This window comes from Nicotiana attenuata, chromosome 2 (assembly GCF_001879085.1).
Source record: "Nicotiana attenuata strain UT chromosome 2, NIATTr2, whole genome shotgun sequence".
Taxonomy (NCBI): Eukaryota; Viridiplantae; Streptophyta; class Magnoliopsida; order Solanales; family Solanaceae; genus Nicotiana; species Nicotiana attenuata.
The window spans coordinates 52,741,091-52,759,840 of NC_031990.1; the positions used below are offsets into that span (position 1 = coordinate 52,741,091).

The window sequence follows — 18,750 nt, forward strand, 5'->3', positions numbered from 1 at the left end:
ATAACCACTAAAAAAGCTATTCTGCTCCAAATTGTCCAAAAGGAAACTGTTACAATTTTGATGTATTATGAAACTTCAGAGAACTACTTCAAAATAAGAAGCTCAATAACTATCAAAGGGGGTTCTCTTTTCCATTCAAAAGGTGAAGGGGGTATTATTTCCCTACACTAAAAGGTTAGGGGGGTAAAATGGAATTCACTCTTTAAAAGTGTTTCTATTACAATATGTCCAAAAAAGTGGCGACCGTCGTGCGGAGAGGCCGAAGATGTGTTTCCTCAAAAATTCAACAAATTCCTCACGTTATTACTTGTTCATTATAAAACAAGTACGCCCGCCTGTCCACACGATCAAATAAAACTAGCAAAATGGAAACTGAAAATTCAGTGCCAGTAATTGATTTACAGGACTTTCCAAGACAATCATCAAAGTTGATTAAAGTCTGTGAAGAATGGGGATGCTTCAGGATTTTGAACCATGACAATATACTTCCAGTTTCACTAATGGCAGAAATGAAGGAAGTAGTGAGGACATTGTTCGATCTTCCAACTGAAATCAAGAAACGTAATAAGGATGTTATAGCTGGATCTGGGTACATGGCCCCTAGTGAAAAGAATCCACTTTATGAGGCTTTGGGTCTCTATGATATGTCTTCTCCTGAAGATGTTGATGCTTTCTGCACTCAGTTAGATGCCTCCCCACACCAGAGGTTTGCTTCCTTCTTTGGCTTTGACTTTTTTAGTTTCTTGATTATGCAAAAGTTGAGTTCTTTGTGCGCTCATGGTTGAAGTAAGAAGGTGATTAGCAATAATTAGCTACTAATTAGCAACTTACTGGTGGCAAGGGCGGATGTAGTGTGCTAATGACGAGTTCGATTAAATCCATAACTTACAATGCAGAGTAAAAATTTATGTGTAAAAATTCATTAAAATTGCAAAAATAGTAAATATGAACTCATAACTTTAAAAATATAATGGGTTCATAGCTAAATAGATTTAAATCCTAAATCTGCCTCTGACTGGTGGGGTCTGGAAGTTATTTACTTATGTGTTTGCTGCGTAATTCTTATTTGAGTTTAATAGTCGGGGGAATTTGGACGATCAGTGAAGCTAATAAAGAAAGCTAATCTTTCCTGGAACAAGATACAGTTAGTGTAGATACTGCAGTTCACTCTTGTTGATTTGATCTCCCCTCTATTGTTGAAGGGCAATCCGGTGTAGAAAGTATCCCGCGTTCACGCAGGGTCTGTGGAAGGGCTGTACCCAAGGGCGAAGGCACACTTGGGTTAGGGTGGTGGAAAATTACACTGCTTATATAGGTAAAATATAATATTTTAGAGGTACATAACATGTATTGAACACCCTTTCTCGGATTATTTTCTTACTTATTTCAAGTTTGAACACCCTTGAGAAAATTCTGGCTTTGCCACTGGCTGTACCCCAAGAGGTGTGATGTAGACAACCTACCTTAACACAAGCATTAGTGGCTGCTTCCACGGCTTGAACCTGTGACCTGTAGGTCTTTACCATTGCTCTAAGACTCGTCTTCTATTGTTATGCCAAAATTAAACAATTCCAAGAACATAAGTTTGCTAGACCTTAATTTTGTAGTAACAATTAAAAGGGCATATACCTTAGGAGTGGAACACAAATTTAAGAACCTTTTCAGCAAGGTGTTACTAAATTTATAGTTGAATGAACCAAAATCCAAAATCTTCTATCCATCGTTGTGATTTTGTATAATTCCTTTATCAATCCACGCCTAAAAGATTGATTCGTACTGTAAACAGAGAGACAATCAAGAAGTATGCTGCAGCAATACATGGACTAATGATGGACATCATGCGAAAAATGGGTGAAGGGTTGGGACTGGAAAATGTTTCGTTCGAGGATTGGCCTTGTCAGTTTAGGATTAACAAGTACCACTTTACCCCAGAAGCTGTAGGTTCCTCCGGGGTTCAGATACACACAGACTCGGGATTCCTTACTATTCTACAGGATGATGAAAACGTCGGTGGTCTTGAGGTGATGAAGAAATCTGGTGAATTTGTTGCAGTTGATCCCTGGCCAAATACCCTCCTTGTGAATCTTGGAGACATAGGCACGGTAAGTATGCTGCTACTCTACCTAATTCATTGTCAAGATTTGACTTGTTCCAACAATCGTATGCATACTTGCCTTTTGCTATGTGAAGGTATGGAGCAATGGAAGATTTTACACTGTTAAACATAGAGTGATATGCAAGGAAGCAAAAACACGGTGGTCTATTGCTTCATTCCTCTTAGGACCAAGGGAAATAGCAGTGGAACCACCACCGGAGCTGGTGGATGCTGAACATCCCCGTGTCTATGTTCCTTTCACTTTCCAGGATTACAGAAAGCTCCGATTGTCAACGAAGTTGCAGGCGGGTGAAGCTCTTGATCTTATGCGCACTAACTTATAAAACTTTGGCAAGCATCTCATGGCCTCCTTTATATTGATTTAGACTAATGAACATGAAAGTAGGAAAGAAAAAATAAACCCTTGTGGGATATCATTTGAGATGGTCAGCAATCCAAATTCTATATACTAGAATAGCCTATATAATGGCATAGTATCCCTTGGCTAATTTATGCATATCAACTTTGCATCTATGATCCATCTTTATATTGTGCTCTACTGTTATCTAATGCTTTTCAAAAGAATCGAACAAGTCTTATATTTACAATTTAAGATCTTGGAATCTTTAAGTTGTATGTAGTACTAGTACAATTTATTTTTGAAGTGTTTTGACCTACAGAACCCAAATTATACTAGAGTTTGGCCTTCACAATTTGTGAATTACATGTGTTAAAGGGAGTCAAAGTGGGAGGATGATTTGATACGAATTAGTTGTTCTCATATGATATAAGTCCTCAGAGAAGTAAGGTGATAACTTCCTAAAATTTCCAACCAAAATTCTACCTACACAGACAGTTATGGTACACAACCAAATCTTTAAGTTGTACGTATCAAGACATGAAATTGTTGTAGTCACATGAAGCAATTAAAGCAGATGCTTTCATGTATAAATTTGAGCTGGAGACGATAAAGATACTTTCCCACCATTTCATTTTATAACAACAACAACATACCCAGTATATTCCCACAAGTGGAGTCCGGGGAGGATAGTATGTGCGCAGACCTTACCCTTGTGCAGGTAAAGAAGGTGTTTCCGATAGACCTTCGGCCCAACAACAACAACACCATTTCATTTTCTCTTTGTTTATTCCAATTTAGTTCGACAATAGTAGCAACATGATTTTTTTTTTACATAATTTTAGTCTAAAAGATGACCAAAGAATGATATAATGACTTTTTTTGGCCATGAGATCCATTTCACATGGGATGTTTTTCCCCTTCAAGAGTGCCTTATGTCCAAGTACCCCTTATTCAAGAATCATCACACACACCAAGTACCCTACTAACTGTAAAGGGCCAAAACAAAAATGGAGACAAAAAGTTCAGTGCCAGTGATTGATTTACAGGACTTTCCAAGGCATTATCAAAGTTGATTAAGGCATGTGAACAATCTGTGGATTCTTCAGGATTTTGAACGATGACAATATTCTTCCAGTTGGCGGAGAAGAAGGATTGTAGATAAAAACAGGTTAATTCCTTTGGTTTGTAAAAGAAAGCTAAAGGTTCGTAACTGGAAAAACAAATCTCAAAATCTGCATTAGTCTTTTCTTCTCCCCTTGTTGAGCTCTATAGAATGAGATGGATCTATAGGATTCATACGACTGAACTCGAGAACTCAACTAGTTTGGTATTGAACTGTGGTTTTAGATGGTGAGGTCTGTGTTATTTCACAATGTCAAGAGAGTTAAACCGTGTGATACAAGGACTATACTTCTTGGGTTCAGATTCAAACAGACTCACTGTATTCCTTACAGTGAGTCTGTAAACTAGTTATATTAGTCAGTAGTATTATGTAAACTAGTTTAGCGCTTGAGATACTGGTGTTTACTCGCGTTAAAAATTTTGTTTGTGTAGACCTTTGTAATTGGTTTCAAATGTTAGTTACTCGTTTAAATCAATCCCAATATTATCAATATATCAACTAAAGAGCAACAGTAAATAGGACATACTGTAACACTACTGAGTTAAATGATGTACATGGGCTGGTCTGATCTTCTCATCCTTCCCCATTAACAAATTGAAAAAAAAAAAAAACATCAAAACAAAAAGTAAAAAACTGAAAGAAATATTTTAACCTCCTCCCCAGAAAACATAATTACAGTAAATTAAAGGAAAAATAGACGACCAAAAAAATCAATTTTCCTTTTGGTAAAAGTTGCTTTACCAAAGTAACTACACCAATGAGTTGGGGTGGTCTGCATATGTTGGGGTCTCCCTGCTCTGATAGTCAAGACTCCATCCTGAATTGAAGTGAGAAGTTGTAATAGATGTTGTGTCCATAACACTCGAGTCTATGTCCATTGGCATCATAGATGGCCATACAAATGCCGGCTTAAATGGTGGAACTTCTGGTGCTGGTGCTGACGCTGATATAATCTGAACTATTGTCTGTGTTTTAGGTCTCTCACTTGCTATTGGATGTGAGCAAGCCAAACCTAACAGCAGAAGTTTCTTCGCTTCTTCAGCAACATAGTCATCCCCAAGCCTTTGATCAACAGCTTCTAGGATACGGCCATCGCGATGCAAGTACCATACCCAATCAACAAAGAATTGAAAGCCATTAACCTTGATTCCAGGTCTTTGGCCACATACAACTTCCAACAACACGGCACCAAATGCGTAAACATCAGATTGCGATGTGGCTTTCCCGGTGTGGAAACACTCTGGTGCTATGTATCCCATTGTGCCAAGTACTCCTTCAGCCTCAGCATACGAGGTTCTTTCATTGTCAAGGGCACGTGCAAGGCCAAAATCCCCAAGGCGCGCATTGAACTTGGAGTCGAGCATAATGTTACTTGCCTTTAGATCGCGATGGACTACCCTCTGCTCGTACTCATTGTGCAGATAGTGCAATGCCGAGGCGACACCTTGCACAATTTTGTATCGGACATGCCAGCTAAGCGGCTGCTTATCTGGGCCCGAAAAGAGGTGCATATCTAGGCTGCCATTAGGCATGTATTCATATACAAGCAGTAGTTTTCCATTCTTGTGGCACCATCCTGTTACCATAACATGCAATTATAAGATGCTTATGTCAGTGAGATTGTTTTTTATCAATAAAAATTATCCAGTGATTCAGTAACAAAGATGTGTGAGTTCATCAAATAGAGAGAAAACAATTCCAGATGGTCAACTTTATTCTGTAGTTTATAAAAAGAAAGTCACGAACTTTATCTCTTTGTAGGGTCAGATGACAAGAGTAGATGACACAAAAGAATAGGTGTTTCAAGATAATTGTGTACTAAAATACGAAGTTGATGTCCTTTTCAGTGGATATAATTATCATCATTTTATTTAACATTCAAAAACTTGTCTCAATCATTGACAATGCATTGAAAGGTATGTTAGGACAAAGAAGGAAGCTTCCTCAAAATATTGACATAAAAAAAATGGTTTGACGAATGGCTGCTTAGGGCATATTCCATGGTCAGCGAAAGATGATCATCTTCTTTTTGTTCTCTTTTAAGAAAATCAAATGAATAGATTCAGTCTACTAAATTGGAGGGGACATAGCAGCAAGTTGGTTCTTGGTCAAAACATTTAAGTCATTCCATTAGTTTTTCCTACTTCCATGATGCTATATGGCATAAACTATCACTTATCATATTGCTGGAATCAACTATTAAGAGATGAATATGAATCCTCCATCTTTAACCGGAAGTCTAGGCTTTAAGTCATCCCTAAGGAAAACTCTTGGTAGAGAGCGTTTCTCACTTTAGTGAATCCAATGCAGCACGAATCCAATTAATCGGGCTACTAAATTTCGGTTACGCTAATAAACTGATAGCCTGTTTGGCCAAGCTTCTTTTTGGCCAAAAGTGCTTTTTTTTTTTTTTTTGCCAAAAGCACTTTTGGCCAAAAAATTGAGGTGTTTGACCAAGCTTTTGAGGAAAAAAAGTACTTTTGAGGAGAAGCAGAAAAAAGTAGCTTTATCTCCAAAAGCACTTTTTTGAGAAGCACTTTTGAGAAAAATACACTTAGAAGCAGTTTTTTAAAGCTTGGCCAAACACTAATTGCTGTTCAGAAGTGCTTTTCAAACTAATTAGCCAAACATAAACTGTTTCTCACCAAAAGTACTTTTGAGAGAAGCACTTTTGAAAAAAAGCACTTCTCAAAATAAGCTGATTTTTGCAGCTTGGCCAAACGGGTTATGAGCCTCAAGGAGAAGCTTTGACAAGGGCTACTAGAGTAGTTGAATAAGCATGTAATTTCACGGATCTCTGAGTGGAAAGTTAAGGAAAAAGCATAAAAAGAGATAAGACATGTCCCTACTGGATTCTTGCCACGCGGTTAATCAGTCTATTAGTACCAATTTACCATTACATAGTAATATTAAAGTTGATGCCCCACCAATCTTTGGCTTTTAAATTATCTCAATAACTTTTACAAGGTTTTTGGAACCATTCTCTCAGTAGAGTCCTTGTTAATGGATTCTCTCTTTCATTGAAAATCAAGAACATACAAGAACTCTGTATCTGATTGCTAAATGCTAAATGTCAATAAAACAAGGCCCCTTTCCTTTGTCCCGGTCTCTATCACCTAATTATGGAAGGGGCAGAGAAAGAATCCTAAATTTAAGAAAATGCAAGATTTTTGAACCACCTTGCTGCTATACTGTAAACTTTCTTTATACACAAAGAATCAATTTTATCATATTTGCACACTTTACTTCTCCGGCAAAGAGGATTCAATTAAACCCCTTCATACAATTCCGGCCCTGTGAACAGCATTTATATCAGTAATTTTTTTTAAAGAAAGGTAAAGGGGAGTTTTGGCGTAATTGGTAAAGCTGTTGTTATATGACGAGGAGGTCATGGGTATGAGCCATGGAAACAACCCCTTGTAAAAATGCAGGGTAAGGCTGCGCACAATAAACCCTTGTGGTCTAGCCTTCCTCGGACCCAACGCATAGTGGGAGTTTAGTGCACCAGACTGCTTTTTTTTTTCCCCGAGAAAGGTAACAAATTTATATCACTTCAATGGAAATACTGGGAGATGTGCCTATTGTGACTCAAAGGTTTAGCTAAAAGCTGTGTGCGAACACAATCTTTGCAGTTGCCATCAAAAGCTCATTCTCTTGTACAATCTTATACGATGGATAGTTATTAGTACCATTTTCCTAACTGTTTTTAAACCTGATATGTTGTCATGCTAAACCTACTACCAAAATCATACTAAAAACATGCATAAGATAACTCTTTACTCTTTTCAAACAGATGAAATTCATGGTAAGGAACATGCCAATATCTACATTCAAATAAAAATAGAAAGACTTACCAAGCAATTTGACAAGATGTTTATGCCTGAGACGATTAATGATAGTAAGTTCAGCCAAGAAATCATCTTCACCTTTGATACTTTCCCTTGAAAACCACTTGACTGCAATATCTTTATCCTCAGCAGCTAAAAAACCTCTGTAAACCACTCCATATCCCCCTTGCCCAAGCTTATTCTTTTCATCAAAATTGTTGGTAGCTTTTTTCAAAGCCTTGAACTTATACTCTTGTGGGGTTCCAGGCAAACTCTTTAGTGCACCCAATATGTTTGACTGTGACCTATCAATTCTTCTCTTGTGATAAATATACCCTAAATATGCTGCCCCAAGTAGCAATAACACCACAACTGGAACCCCAACCCCTAAAACAACCTTCAACCATGGATGCTTTTTATCTGGAAAATACTCAACTGTTAAGTTCCACCTCAGCACACAGTTGAGTTGGTAATTACTCCCAGTTGATGCAGCAAATCCAAAATATGATTCTTGATTCACATGGTCTTTTAAATCAAGATTATATGTTAATATAGGGTTGTTTGGTCTAGGTGGTGTAGAGCCATTTTTTTCAGCTTGTTCTGCAATATACACATCAAGAATTTTCTTGATTCCATCATATTGTACCCAAATATTATAGAATCTTGCACCCATAGGAGCAAGCTCAATCCCATGAGATGACAAAGATTCATACTTTACAGATCTAATACTGTGAATATCAATACCAATATGGTTATCATCAGGGTCAAAGTTCTGCTTAAAAGTATCAAGCTCAACAGCAATAACTTTATTGGTGGAATTTCCATCAGTAGTAGCATTTGTCAAACCCAAATATTGCCCTTGGCTATTGAGTGGCTTCTCCAAATCTGGAGAAATCAAGAATGCTAAACCTTCAGCAGCTGTTTCATTCTTTGGCCTATAAATATTTACAAGAAAAGAAGAGTTGAAAGATGCAACCCTGCTTTTATTGTTTGAAATATCACCATCCCAGAGCTTAAATGGCTGTTTCAAGAGGATTCTTCCTGAGTTATTGTAGAGGTTGAAATCAGAAGATGCAGAGTCAGGAGTCACCTGAAGAGCAGCGTTGCTGATTGTTGCAGGCTTTTCAACCTCAAATATGTTAAAGAAAGTTTCATCAAAAGATGGATATTCTTTGTTGAATGTTTTCAGTTTCTGGGCTTGAATTTTGAGTTGAAGACAGCTGAGAAAGATGAAAATGGTGAGTATTTTTGCTGTCAATAATCCCATTTCATCAGCAGGTGGAGATGGTGAGTAGTGTAGGGAAAGTAGATTTGGAGATGGACAAGAAAACAGGGGAGAGGAGAAGGTTTGAGGCACGTTGGGTTTGTCTTACTTTTTTGTAGATATAAATAAAATAATTGATCAATGAGTGAAGAAATTGAGATGAGATAATAGTAATAATAATATTAGTGCTGAAGAGGTTTGAAGTTTGAACAGGTTTTTGGGTTGGTCTCACACTCTTTCATGTCATTACCTGGAACTTGCCCCTTTCTTGATTCTTTATTAGTATTATTTTTTTTCATTTTCTTCTGCATTTTATTTGATTTGCATGAGTTTTTCTATTGAAAAATGAAAGGGATAAACTTTTGCTGTACATCACATGCCCTCCAGGTCACCATCTTACTAGTTGGATTAAAGAAATTTGAGGGGGTCTTTAGTCTTTCTTTCTCCTTTGATAAATATTGGACCCACTTGAATAATTGTATACTAAAATTCCGTGCACGCTTTATTCATCAATATAGGCTCTCCTTTATCTAAAAATATTAGCTGGATTCGTGATATATATATATTTCATTTATGCTATATGGTTTAATGTTGCAAGAAAAGAGGAAGAAAAAAGGATAAAGAAGCATTTACAAGTATTTAATTATCAGTATAAACAGAATTTAAATAGAAAAAATAACTCTACAAAGATTTCATGCATTTATTTACAAATTTCTCGGGTTATTGTTTACTAATCTCGTGTGAAAGGATATAATAAAATCAAGATAATATTTTTTTTAAGGACTACTAAATTGTAGAAGGATTTGCAGGAAAAAAAGTGAGTAATTGTCATGCACCAATACAAGTGAATCCTAAAACCAACAATAATAACAATTGATAAAATTTGTTACGCCCTGCGTTCTAATTTGTTTGTCTTATTTTTCTTTCCAAGATGTAATCCACTTTTTTCAAAGGAGGAAATTTTACTAAACATCTAAAATATTTTTAAAAAAAATAGATTAAACCAGTAGCTGATTTCGCTTTGACAAAGGTGGCTTATAAATGAGAGAATCTTAGGTGCAGTGTTGTACTAAGGCAGGGTGCCGAATCAGATATGATTGACATTTGACCAATGTAATTAAGTTATTTGGAATTTGCAGTGGACTTCATCAATGCAACTGAAATGTTGGACCTTTCTGTTTTCTCTAACAACGGTTTGGTCATCTCATGTTTTAAAATTTAATTCAGTGTTCCAAAGCCTTAAATATCCCATTTGAGCCTTTCTCGAGTTGCATGCGTGGTTCGGGTGTTTTCCCGGAAGGCTTATATGTCAAAAATTGATAAAAATAAGAATTTTTGCCTTAAAAATTAATTTGAGTTGACTTCGGTCAACGTTTTGAGTAAACGAGCCCGGATCCGTGTTTTGACAGTCCCAGTGGGTCCGTATCGAAATATGAAACCTGGGCGTATGTCCGGAATCGCATTCCGAGGTCCCTAACTCGAGATATGAATTTTTGATGAAAAATTAAAAGTTTGGCAGTTTAATGATTTTAAGAATTTATTGATGTTTGCTCTTGTTGATACCGGATCCGCATTTTGGTTCTGGAGCCCAGTACATGTCCATTATTATATTTATTACTTGTCTGTGAAATTTGGTGAGAAATGGAGTTAGTTTGACGTGATTCGGACGTTCGGTTGGGAAAATAGAAGTTCTAAAGTTTTCTTGAAAATTTCATTTGATTTGGTGTTCAATTCGTAGTTCTAGGTGTTATTTTGGCAATTTAATCACGCGAGCAAGTTCGTATGATGTTTTAGGACCTGTGTGCATGTTTGGTTTGGAGCCTCGAGGGCTCGGGTGAGTTTCGGATAGGCTACAGAGTGTTTCGAACTTAGAAAACATAGCAGCTGTTGCAACTGATCTGCAGACTTCGCATTTGCGAGGTCTGGCTCGCAAATCGCATTTGCGAACCTCGCAAATGCGAAGAGGCCATCGCATTTGCGAGCAGTGGGCTAGGGGGAGGACCTTCGCATTTACGAAGTTTTGATCGCATTTGCGATCCTGACAGTCCGTATTTGCGACACTGGTTCGCATTTGCGAAGGCAGCAGGCATAGTCATTCTTTGTATTTGCACAGACTTGTTTGCTTGGGGTTCGCAAATGCGATACCTGCAACTGATCAAATAGTTAGAAAAACAGGATTTTCGCTCATTCTTCAAATTTTCAAAACAAGAACACCATAGGGGCGATTTTTCGAAGACCCTTTCTTCCCCAAATCATTGTTAAGTCATTCTAATCTATTTTCTTTCAATCTTTCATTACATTTCACAAGTTTTTAACCTAAAATCTAGTGTTTTCATGGTGGAAATTTGGGAGTTTTTGATAGAATTAGGGATTTTTGAAAAATAGAGATTTAGACCTCAAATTGAGGTCGGATTCCAAAATAAATTATATAATCGGGCTCGGGGGTGAAAGGGTAATCGGGTTTTGGTCCGAATTTCAGGTTTGGACCAAGCGGGCCCGGATGTTGGCTTTTGTTGACTTTTTCAATAATGACCTAAATTAAATTCTTTACATCGTGGGTAGTTCCGGGTCGTGATAAGTTGGTATCAGAGCACTAGGTTTCCTAGGTCTCACAATTCACGAGCAGGCTTAGTAGAGTCTGGAGGATCAGTACAGAGACGTCTGTACTTATCTTTCAGAGGCTATGAAGTTTAAGAACAAATTTCACTTCTATTCTTCTCTGTTGTGCGATTTTGTTCTCTCATTGCTAATTGAACTCTTCTACTCTTGTTCTATCACATATGGCGAGAATACGTACTGCATCTTTAGCTGAGCAGCAGCCAGAGCCCCCAGTGGCAGCTCCTACGAGGGGCAGAGGTCGAGGCCGATGTCGTGCCAGAGGCCGGGGCAGGGCTCAGCCCAGAGCTCGAGTAGCAGCGCTAGCAGCGGAGCCTCAGGTGGAGTTTGATGAGGAGGTTCCAGCCCAGACTGTGCCAGTTGAACCAGCTCAGGTCCCGAAGGGGTTCATCGCAACCCCAATGCTTCAAGATGCTTTGGTCCGTTTAGTGGGCCTTATGGAGAGTGTGGCACAGGCCAGCACATTCCCTATGGCACCAGCCGTCTCTCAGGATGGGGGAGGAGCGCAGACTCCCGCTACTAACACTTCGGAGCAGATGGCTCCCCAGTTTCAGACTCCAACAGCCTAGCCAGTTGGGGTATTTCAGCTGGTAGTTGCGGCACAGACCGGTAACGGACTAGCTATGTCTTCTGAGGGCTTATTGAGATTGGACAAGTTTACTAAGATCTTCCAGGTTCACTTCAGTGGTGCACCTTCTGAGGACCCACAGGATTATCTTGACTACTGCCATGAGGTTCTGCGGAACATGGGGATAGTTGAGACCAATGGGGTCGATTTCGTTGTGTTCCAGATGATGGGTTCCGCCAAGAGATGGTGGAAGGACTTTGTATCGACCAGACCACCTGGGTCTGCTGCTTTTACTTGGGACCAGTTCTCTCAGATATTTCGTGAGAAGTTCCATCCTGTCACATTAAGAGAGGACTATCGGAGGCAGTTCAAGCGTCTCCTGTCATGCCATTCTTCTGCTTCCTACCGAGAGAGAGAGAGAGGGTGAGGAGGTTTATTGAGGGACTTGCTCAGCCTATCAAGGTGCAGATGGCCAAGGAGACTGGGAGTGAGATTTCTTTTCAGACGACTGCCAATATCGCCAGGCGAGTCGAGATGGTTCTAGCATAGGGGGGAGGTCAGGGATCTGACAAGAGGCCTCATCATTCTGGTGGATTCAGTGGTGCCTCATCTGGAGGCAGGGGTACTTTGGTAAAGGCCATCCTCCCAGGTCGTTTCCTTCAGCACACCAGACACCCCATGATACCTCAGGTGGTCGTGGCTCTCATATGCCTTATTCCGATCAACTAGCCTGTAGAGCACCGTCAGCTCCTATTTGTGCACCTCCGCTCCAGAGTTTTCAGGGTGTTTACTCAGGCCGGCAGGGTCAGTTTCAAGGTCAGCAGTCACAACAGTCGAGGTCTTGTTATACTTGTGGTGATCCGAGACGCATTGCTAGATTTTGCCCTCGAGCATCGAGCAGTTCTTAGCATCAAGGTTCTCGTGCCATGGTCCCGGCACCAGGTGCTTCACCGCCTGCTCAGCCAGCTAGGGGTAGGGTTCAGGCAACTAGAGGTGGAGTTCAGGCCAATAGAGGTGGAGGTCAGGCCATTAGAGGTGGAGGTCAGGCCGCTAGAGGTGAAGGCCAGCCAGCCAGGGCCCGTCCTCGAGATGTAGTTTAGAGTGGTGTGTCCCAGCCCCAATGCTATGCCTTTCCAACCAAGCCTGAGGCTGAGTCATTTGACCGGTTATCACAGGTACGATTTCAGTTTGTAGTAGAGATGCCTCAGTTTTATTTGATCCGGGTTCTACTTATTCCTATGTGTCATCCTATTTTGCTTCATATTTGGTTGTGACTCGTGATTCTTTGAGTGCTCCTGTGTATGTGTCCACACCCGTGGATGATGCTATTATTATAGATCGTGTTTATCGTCTGTGTGTGGTTACCATTGGGAGCCTTGAGACTCGAGTAGATCTCCCACTTCTCAATATGGTTGATTTTGATGTCATTTTGGGTATGGATTAGCTATCACCTTATCATGCTATATTGGATTGTCACGCCAAGATGGTGACCTTAGCCTTGCTGGGGTTTCCTCGATTAGAGTAGACAGGGACTCCTGGCCATTCTACTAGCAGGGTTATCTCTTATGTGAAGGCCCGGCATATGGTCGAGAAGGGGTGTGATGACCCAAAAGGTCATCACTTGTTTTAGAAACAAAATTCTGTGTTTCGAGGCCTTAGAAGCCTCCTTTTTCCTCACCTCAATTTGCGTGCGCGGTCCGGGCGTATATCCGGAACGTTTTCATGTGGAAATGTGATGAAAATGTTAATTTGGCCTTTAAAATTGAATTTAAGTTGACTTCGATCAACATTTTGGGTAAACGAACCCGGACCTGAGATTTGACGGTCTCGGAGGGTCCGTAGGAAAATATGGGACTTGGGCGTATGCACGGAATCGGATTCCGAGGTCCTAAGCCCGAGAAATGAATTTTTGAAAGAAATTGTTTTACTGAAAATATAAGAGTTTTTGGAAATTTGATTATATTTGAAATTTATGGTATCAGGCCCGTATTTTGGTTCCGGAGCCCGGTACAGGTTCAACATGACATTTAAGATGCGTCTGTGAAATTTGGTGAAAAATGGAGTTTATTTGACGTGATTTGGATGTCCGGTTGAGAAATAAAGAACTTAAAGTGTTCTTGAGAAAAATGATGAGTTTTGAGGTTTAATTCATGGTTTTACATGTTATTTTGATGATGTGATCGCACGAGTAAGTCCATATGATGTTTTTGACTTAGTATGCATATTTGGTTTGGAGTCCCGAGGGCGCGGGTGAGTTTCGGGTAAGTTCCGGGATGTTTTAGGCTTAAAACATAGCTGTTGCAGGTTCAGAGAAGTTGCAGATCTCTGAACCCGCGAGTGCGGTCCGCAATGATTTTATGCTACCGCGGAGGGGCCATTGCGGCCGCAAAAGATTTCGTGCGGTCCGCGGTGGGGACTTTGCGGCCGCATTCGATTTTGTGCGGTCTGCGGTGAGGAAGAATCCGCAGGTTCACTGGTCTGACTTAGGAAGCCTGTATCTTTTGATCTACAAGGAATTTTGAGATAATTCAAAAATGAAAGTTGTAGCCCTTCGTGTCTAGTTTCCAAAAAGGTAAAGAAAGCACAATTTGGACATCTGTAGAGAAAGGTATGGCCAAAATACTAAAGCATGTCACTGCAGTTAACATTCTCCGCGGTGAGCTCCACTGCTGCAATCCTTTTTGTGCGGTCCGCGGAGAGGGTCTGAGAGGGGTATATTTAAACGGGGCTTTCAGTTATTTTTCACTTTTCAAAACCCCAAAAACGTAAGAGGCAATTTTCCAAATACTCTTTCTTCTCCAAAACATTAGTAAGTGATTTCTAACTCATTTTCTTTACTCCTTAACTTCTTTTTACCAGATTTTATCCTAGAATCTAGGGTTTTCATGGTGGAATTGGGAATTTTGGGAAAAACCTATGAATATTGAAATTTGGGGATTTAGACCTCAAATTGAGGTCAGATTCCAAAACCAATTATATATATGGGCTCGGGGGTGAATGGGTAATCGAGTTTCGGTCCAAATTTCGGGTTTGGACCAAGCGGGCCCGGGGTCGATTTTTGACTTTTTGGGAAAAACTTTAGAAAACTTATTTCCATGCATTAGAATTGATTCATTTAGCACTTATTAATATTATTAAGTAACTTGTGGCTAGATACGAGCGAGTTGGTGGTGGAATCAAGAGGTAAAGCGATAGTTGAGGCTTGAATTGTGTTCGTGGCATCGAGGTAAGTGTTTGGTCTAACCTTAGCTTGAGGGATTAGGAGTTGTGTCTTAATTGCTATGTGTTAACTGTGGAGTACGACGTATAGGCATGGTGACGAGTATCTATTCGCCGGTGTCAAGCATGCCCGTGAGTCTTGTATTGTAATTGCTATGACTCTGTCGTGTTTTATTCGTGCTTCATACGAGGATTATCATAATTGTTCCCTTGCCGGGATGTTGATGTTATATTACTGTTCCCTTGCCGGGATGTTGTTGTTATATTATTGTTCCCTTGCCTGGATGTTGTTGTTATATTATTGTTTCCTTGCTGAGACTCTTTTACGATTGGTGTTGAAATATGAAATGGGAGCAGGTTGCACGCCTGCAACGGTAATATATGAAATGGGAGCGGGTTGCACGCCTGCAACAGTAATATATGAAATGGGAGCGGGTTGCACGCCTACAACGGTAAATATATGAAATGGGAGCGGGTTTCACGCCTGGAACGGTAATATATAAAATGGGAGCGGGTTGCACGCCTGCAACAGTACAATATGAAATGAGAGCGGGTTGCACGCCTGCAACGGTATTATATGAAATGGGATCGGGTTGTACGCCTGCAACGGTATGACATGTGTACTTGTTTCTTATTTCCTTATCTTTTGCTGGTATTTGATTTATGGCGTTCCTTACATTTTTCTACTGTTATTCTGTTGTTACCTGTTACTCCCCGCAGCATGTTTCCCCCGCCCAACTTTAGTTTTAATTATCTGCTTCTATTTCCGCTGTATATGTTTTAACTACACAGGTTTATTTGGTAGTCTAGTCCTAGCCTCGTCACTACTTCGCCGAGGTTAGGCTAGGCACTTACCAGCACATGGGGTCGGTTGTGCTGATACTACACTCTGCACTCTTTTGTGCAGATCCCAGTGCTGTAGATTTTGGACCGCAGTGAGATTGCTGTTTCTTGTTCATCAGGCGACCCGAGGTAGTCCTGCAGGCGTCCGCAGGCCTTGGCGTCTCCTTCTATATACTTTTCCTGTTTCTTTCATGTATTTCCAGAGACAATGTTGTATTTATTTCTTTCAGACCTTTATTTGTAGTACTCCTAGACAGTCTGTGAAGTTGTGACACCAGTCTTGGGTAGATTTGTTATGGATTGGTAGTTTTACTAAGACTTTACAATGCGGTCTTCCGTTTATTCAATTCTGTTGTTATCTAATTGTTGGCTCTTAACTGTTATCGGATTAAAAATGGAAACAAGGTAAATAGTTCAATTGGTTGGCTTGCCTAGCTTTCACTAGTAGGCGCCATCACGACTCCTGAGGGTGGGAAATCCGGGTCGTGACAAGTTGGTATCAGAGCTCTAGGTTACATAGGTCTCACAACTCACAGACAAGCTTAGTAGAGTCTGAGGGATCGGTACAGAGACGTCTGTATTTATCCCCTAGAGGCTACAGAGTTAGGAAAAACTTCACATCTATTCTTTCCTGTCGTGCGATTTGGTTTCCCAATGCTAATTGAATTTCTACTCCGTTCTTTCGCAGATGTCGAGAACACGCGCTTCCTCATCCATTGATCAGCAGCCCGAGCCCCCAGCAGCAGCTCCCACGAGGGGCAGAGGGCGAGGCCGAGGTAGGGGCAAAGCTCAGCCCGGAGCAGCAGCATCAGTGGCGGAGCCTTAGGTTGAGTTTGACGAGGAGTTCCGGCCCAGGCAGTTCCGGTGGGCCCGGCTCAGGTCCCAGAGGGGTTCATTGCTACCCCAGTACTTCAGGATGCTCTGGTCCGTCTAGTGGGCCTTATGGAGAGTGTCACCCGGGCAGCCTTGCTTCCTGTAGCACCAGCCGTCTCTCAGGCTGGAGGAGGAGCCTAGACTCCTGCAAATCGCACTCCGGAGCAGGTGGCTCCCCAGTTTCAGACTCCAGCAGCTCAGCCAGTTGGAGCAGTTCAGCCGGGTGTGGTAGCCCAGACCGGTGATGGAGCAGCTATGACTGCCGATGCCTTGTGGAGATTGGACAGGTTCACTAAGCTCTTCACTACCACTTTCAGCGGTGCATCTTCTGAGGATCCCCAGGATTATTTAGACAGCTGTCACGAGGTTCTCAGGAACATGGGGATAGTGGAGACCAACGGGGTCGACTTTGCTACTTTTCGCTTATCTGGATCCGCCAAGACTTGGTGGAGAGATTATTGTTTGTCTAGACCAGTTGGGTCACCAGCTCTGACTTGGGATAAGTTTTCACAGCTATTCTTGGAGAAGTTTCTTCCCGTCACTCAGAGAGAGATCTATCGGAGGCAGTTTGAGCGTCTCCAGCAGGGTTCCATGACCATTAATCAGTATGAGACTAGGTTTATTGATTTTGCCCGTCATGCTCTTCTTATACTCCCCACTGAGAGAGGGAGAGTGAGGAGGTTCATTGAGGGACTCATTCAGCTATTCGACTTCAGATGGCTAAGGAGACGGGGAGTGAGATTTCCTTTCAGGAGGCGGCCAATGTGGCCAGGAGAGTTGAGATGGTTTTATCGCAGGGAGGTGGTCAGGGGTCTGACAAGAGGCCTCATCATTCAGGCAGATTCAGTGGCGCCTCGTCTGGAGGCAGAGATTCTTTTGGTAGAGGCCATCCTCCTAGGCCTTTTCAGTCAGCACTTTAGGCTTCTCACAGTGCCCCAGGTGGTCGTGGTTCTCACATGCAGTATTCCGATCAGCAGTCCTATAATGCATCACCAGCTCCTATCAGTTCACCCCCGCTTCAGAGTTTTCAGGGTCGCCAGCCCCAACAGCCTAGGGCTTGTTTTACTTGTGGTGACACGAGGCACATTGCTAGATATTGCCCGCGAGCACCAAGCAGTTCTCAACACCAGGGTTCCCGTGCCATGGTTCAGGCACCGAGTGTTCCACCGCCCGCTCAGCCAGCTAGAGGTGGAGGTAGAGGTACTAGAGGTGGAGGTAGAGATGTTAGAGGTGGAGCTCAGGCTGCTAGAGGTGGAGGCCAGCCAGCAGCAGGCCGTCCTAGAGATGTAGTCCAGGGAGGTGGGGCCTAGCCCCGAAGTTATGCTCTTCCAGCCAGGCCTGAGGCTGAAGCTTCCGTTGCAGTTATCACAGGTACGATTCTGGTTTGTAGTAGGGATGCTTCAGTGCTATTTGATCCAGGGTCTACATACTCTTATGTGTCATCTTATTTTGCGCCGTATCTGGTCATGCCTAGTGATTCTTTGAGTGCTCCTGTTTATGTGTCTACACCGGTGGGTGATTCTATTGTGGTAGATCGTGTCCATCGTTCTTGTATAGTTGTGATTGGAGGTCTTGAGACCCGAGTAGACTTGTTACTGCTGGACATGATTTATTTTGATGTCATATTGGGGATGGAGTGGTTATCGCCTTACCACGCTATCTTGGATTGTCATGCCAAGACTGTGACCTTAGCTTTACCGGGCCTACCTCGTCTTGAGTGGAGAGGGACTCCTGGTCATTCTACCCGTAGAGTTATCTCATATATGAAGGCTCGGCGTATGGTTGAGAAGGGGTGTTTGGCTTATTTGGCATATGTTCGTGATTCTAGTGCTGAGGTCCCTTCTATTGATTCTGTGCCTGTAGTTCGTGAGTTTCCTGAGGTATTTCCTTCAGACCTACCAGGTATACCACCCGACAAGGACATTGACTTTTGCATTGATTTGGCTCCGGGCACTCAGCCC

At 41.5% G+C, this 18,750-nt stretch overlaps 2 protein-coding genes across 2 annotated transcripts; one reads left to right on the forward strand and one right to left on the reverse strand.

The window, feature by feature from the left end:
* On the forward strand, positions 237–2,783 carry LOC109210056 (2-oxoglutarate-dependent dioxygenase DAO-like). The gene is made up of 3 exons (XM_019373433.1): positions 237–706; positions 1,787–2,102; positions 2,191–2,783. Exons 1-3 carry the CDS (start codon positions 366–368, stop codon positions 2,437–2,439), a joined length of 906 nt encoding a protein of 301 aa, XP_019228978.1. The 5' UTR covers positions 237–365; the 3' UTR covers positions 2,440–2,783.
* Positions 4,054–8,900, reverse strand: LOC109210050 (probable L-type lectin-domain containing receptor kinase S.5). Its single transcript, XM_019373424.1, has 2 exons — positions 7,434–8,900; positions 4,054–5,155 (listed from the first exon to the last, which is right to left on the reverse strand). The coding sequence occupies exons 1-2, from the start codon at positions 8,671–8,673 to the stop codon at positions 4,329–4,331; spliced, it is 2,067 nt and encodes a 688-aa protein (XP_019228969.1). The 5' UTR covers positions 8,674–8,900; the 3' UTR covers positions 4,054–4,328.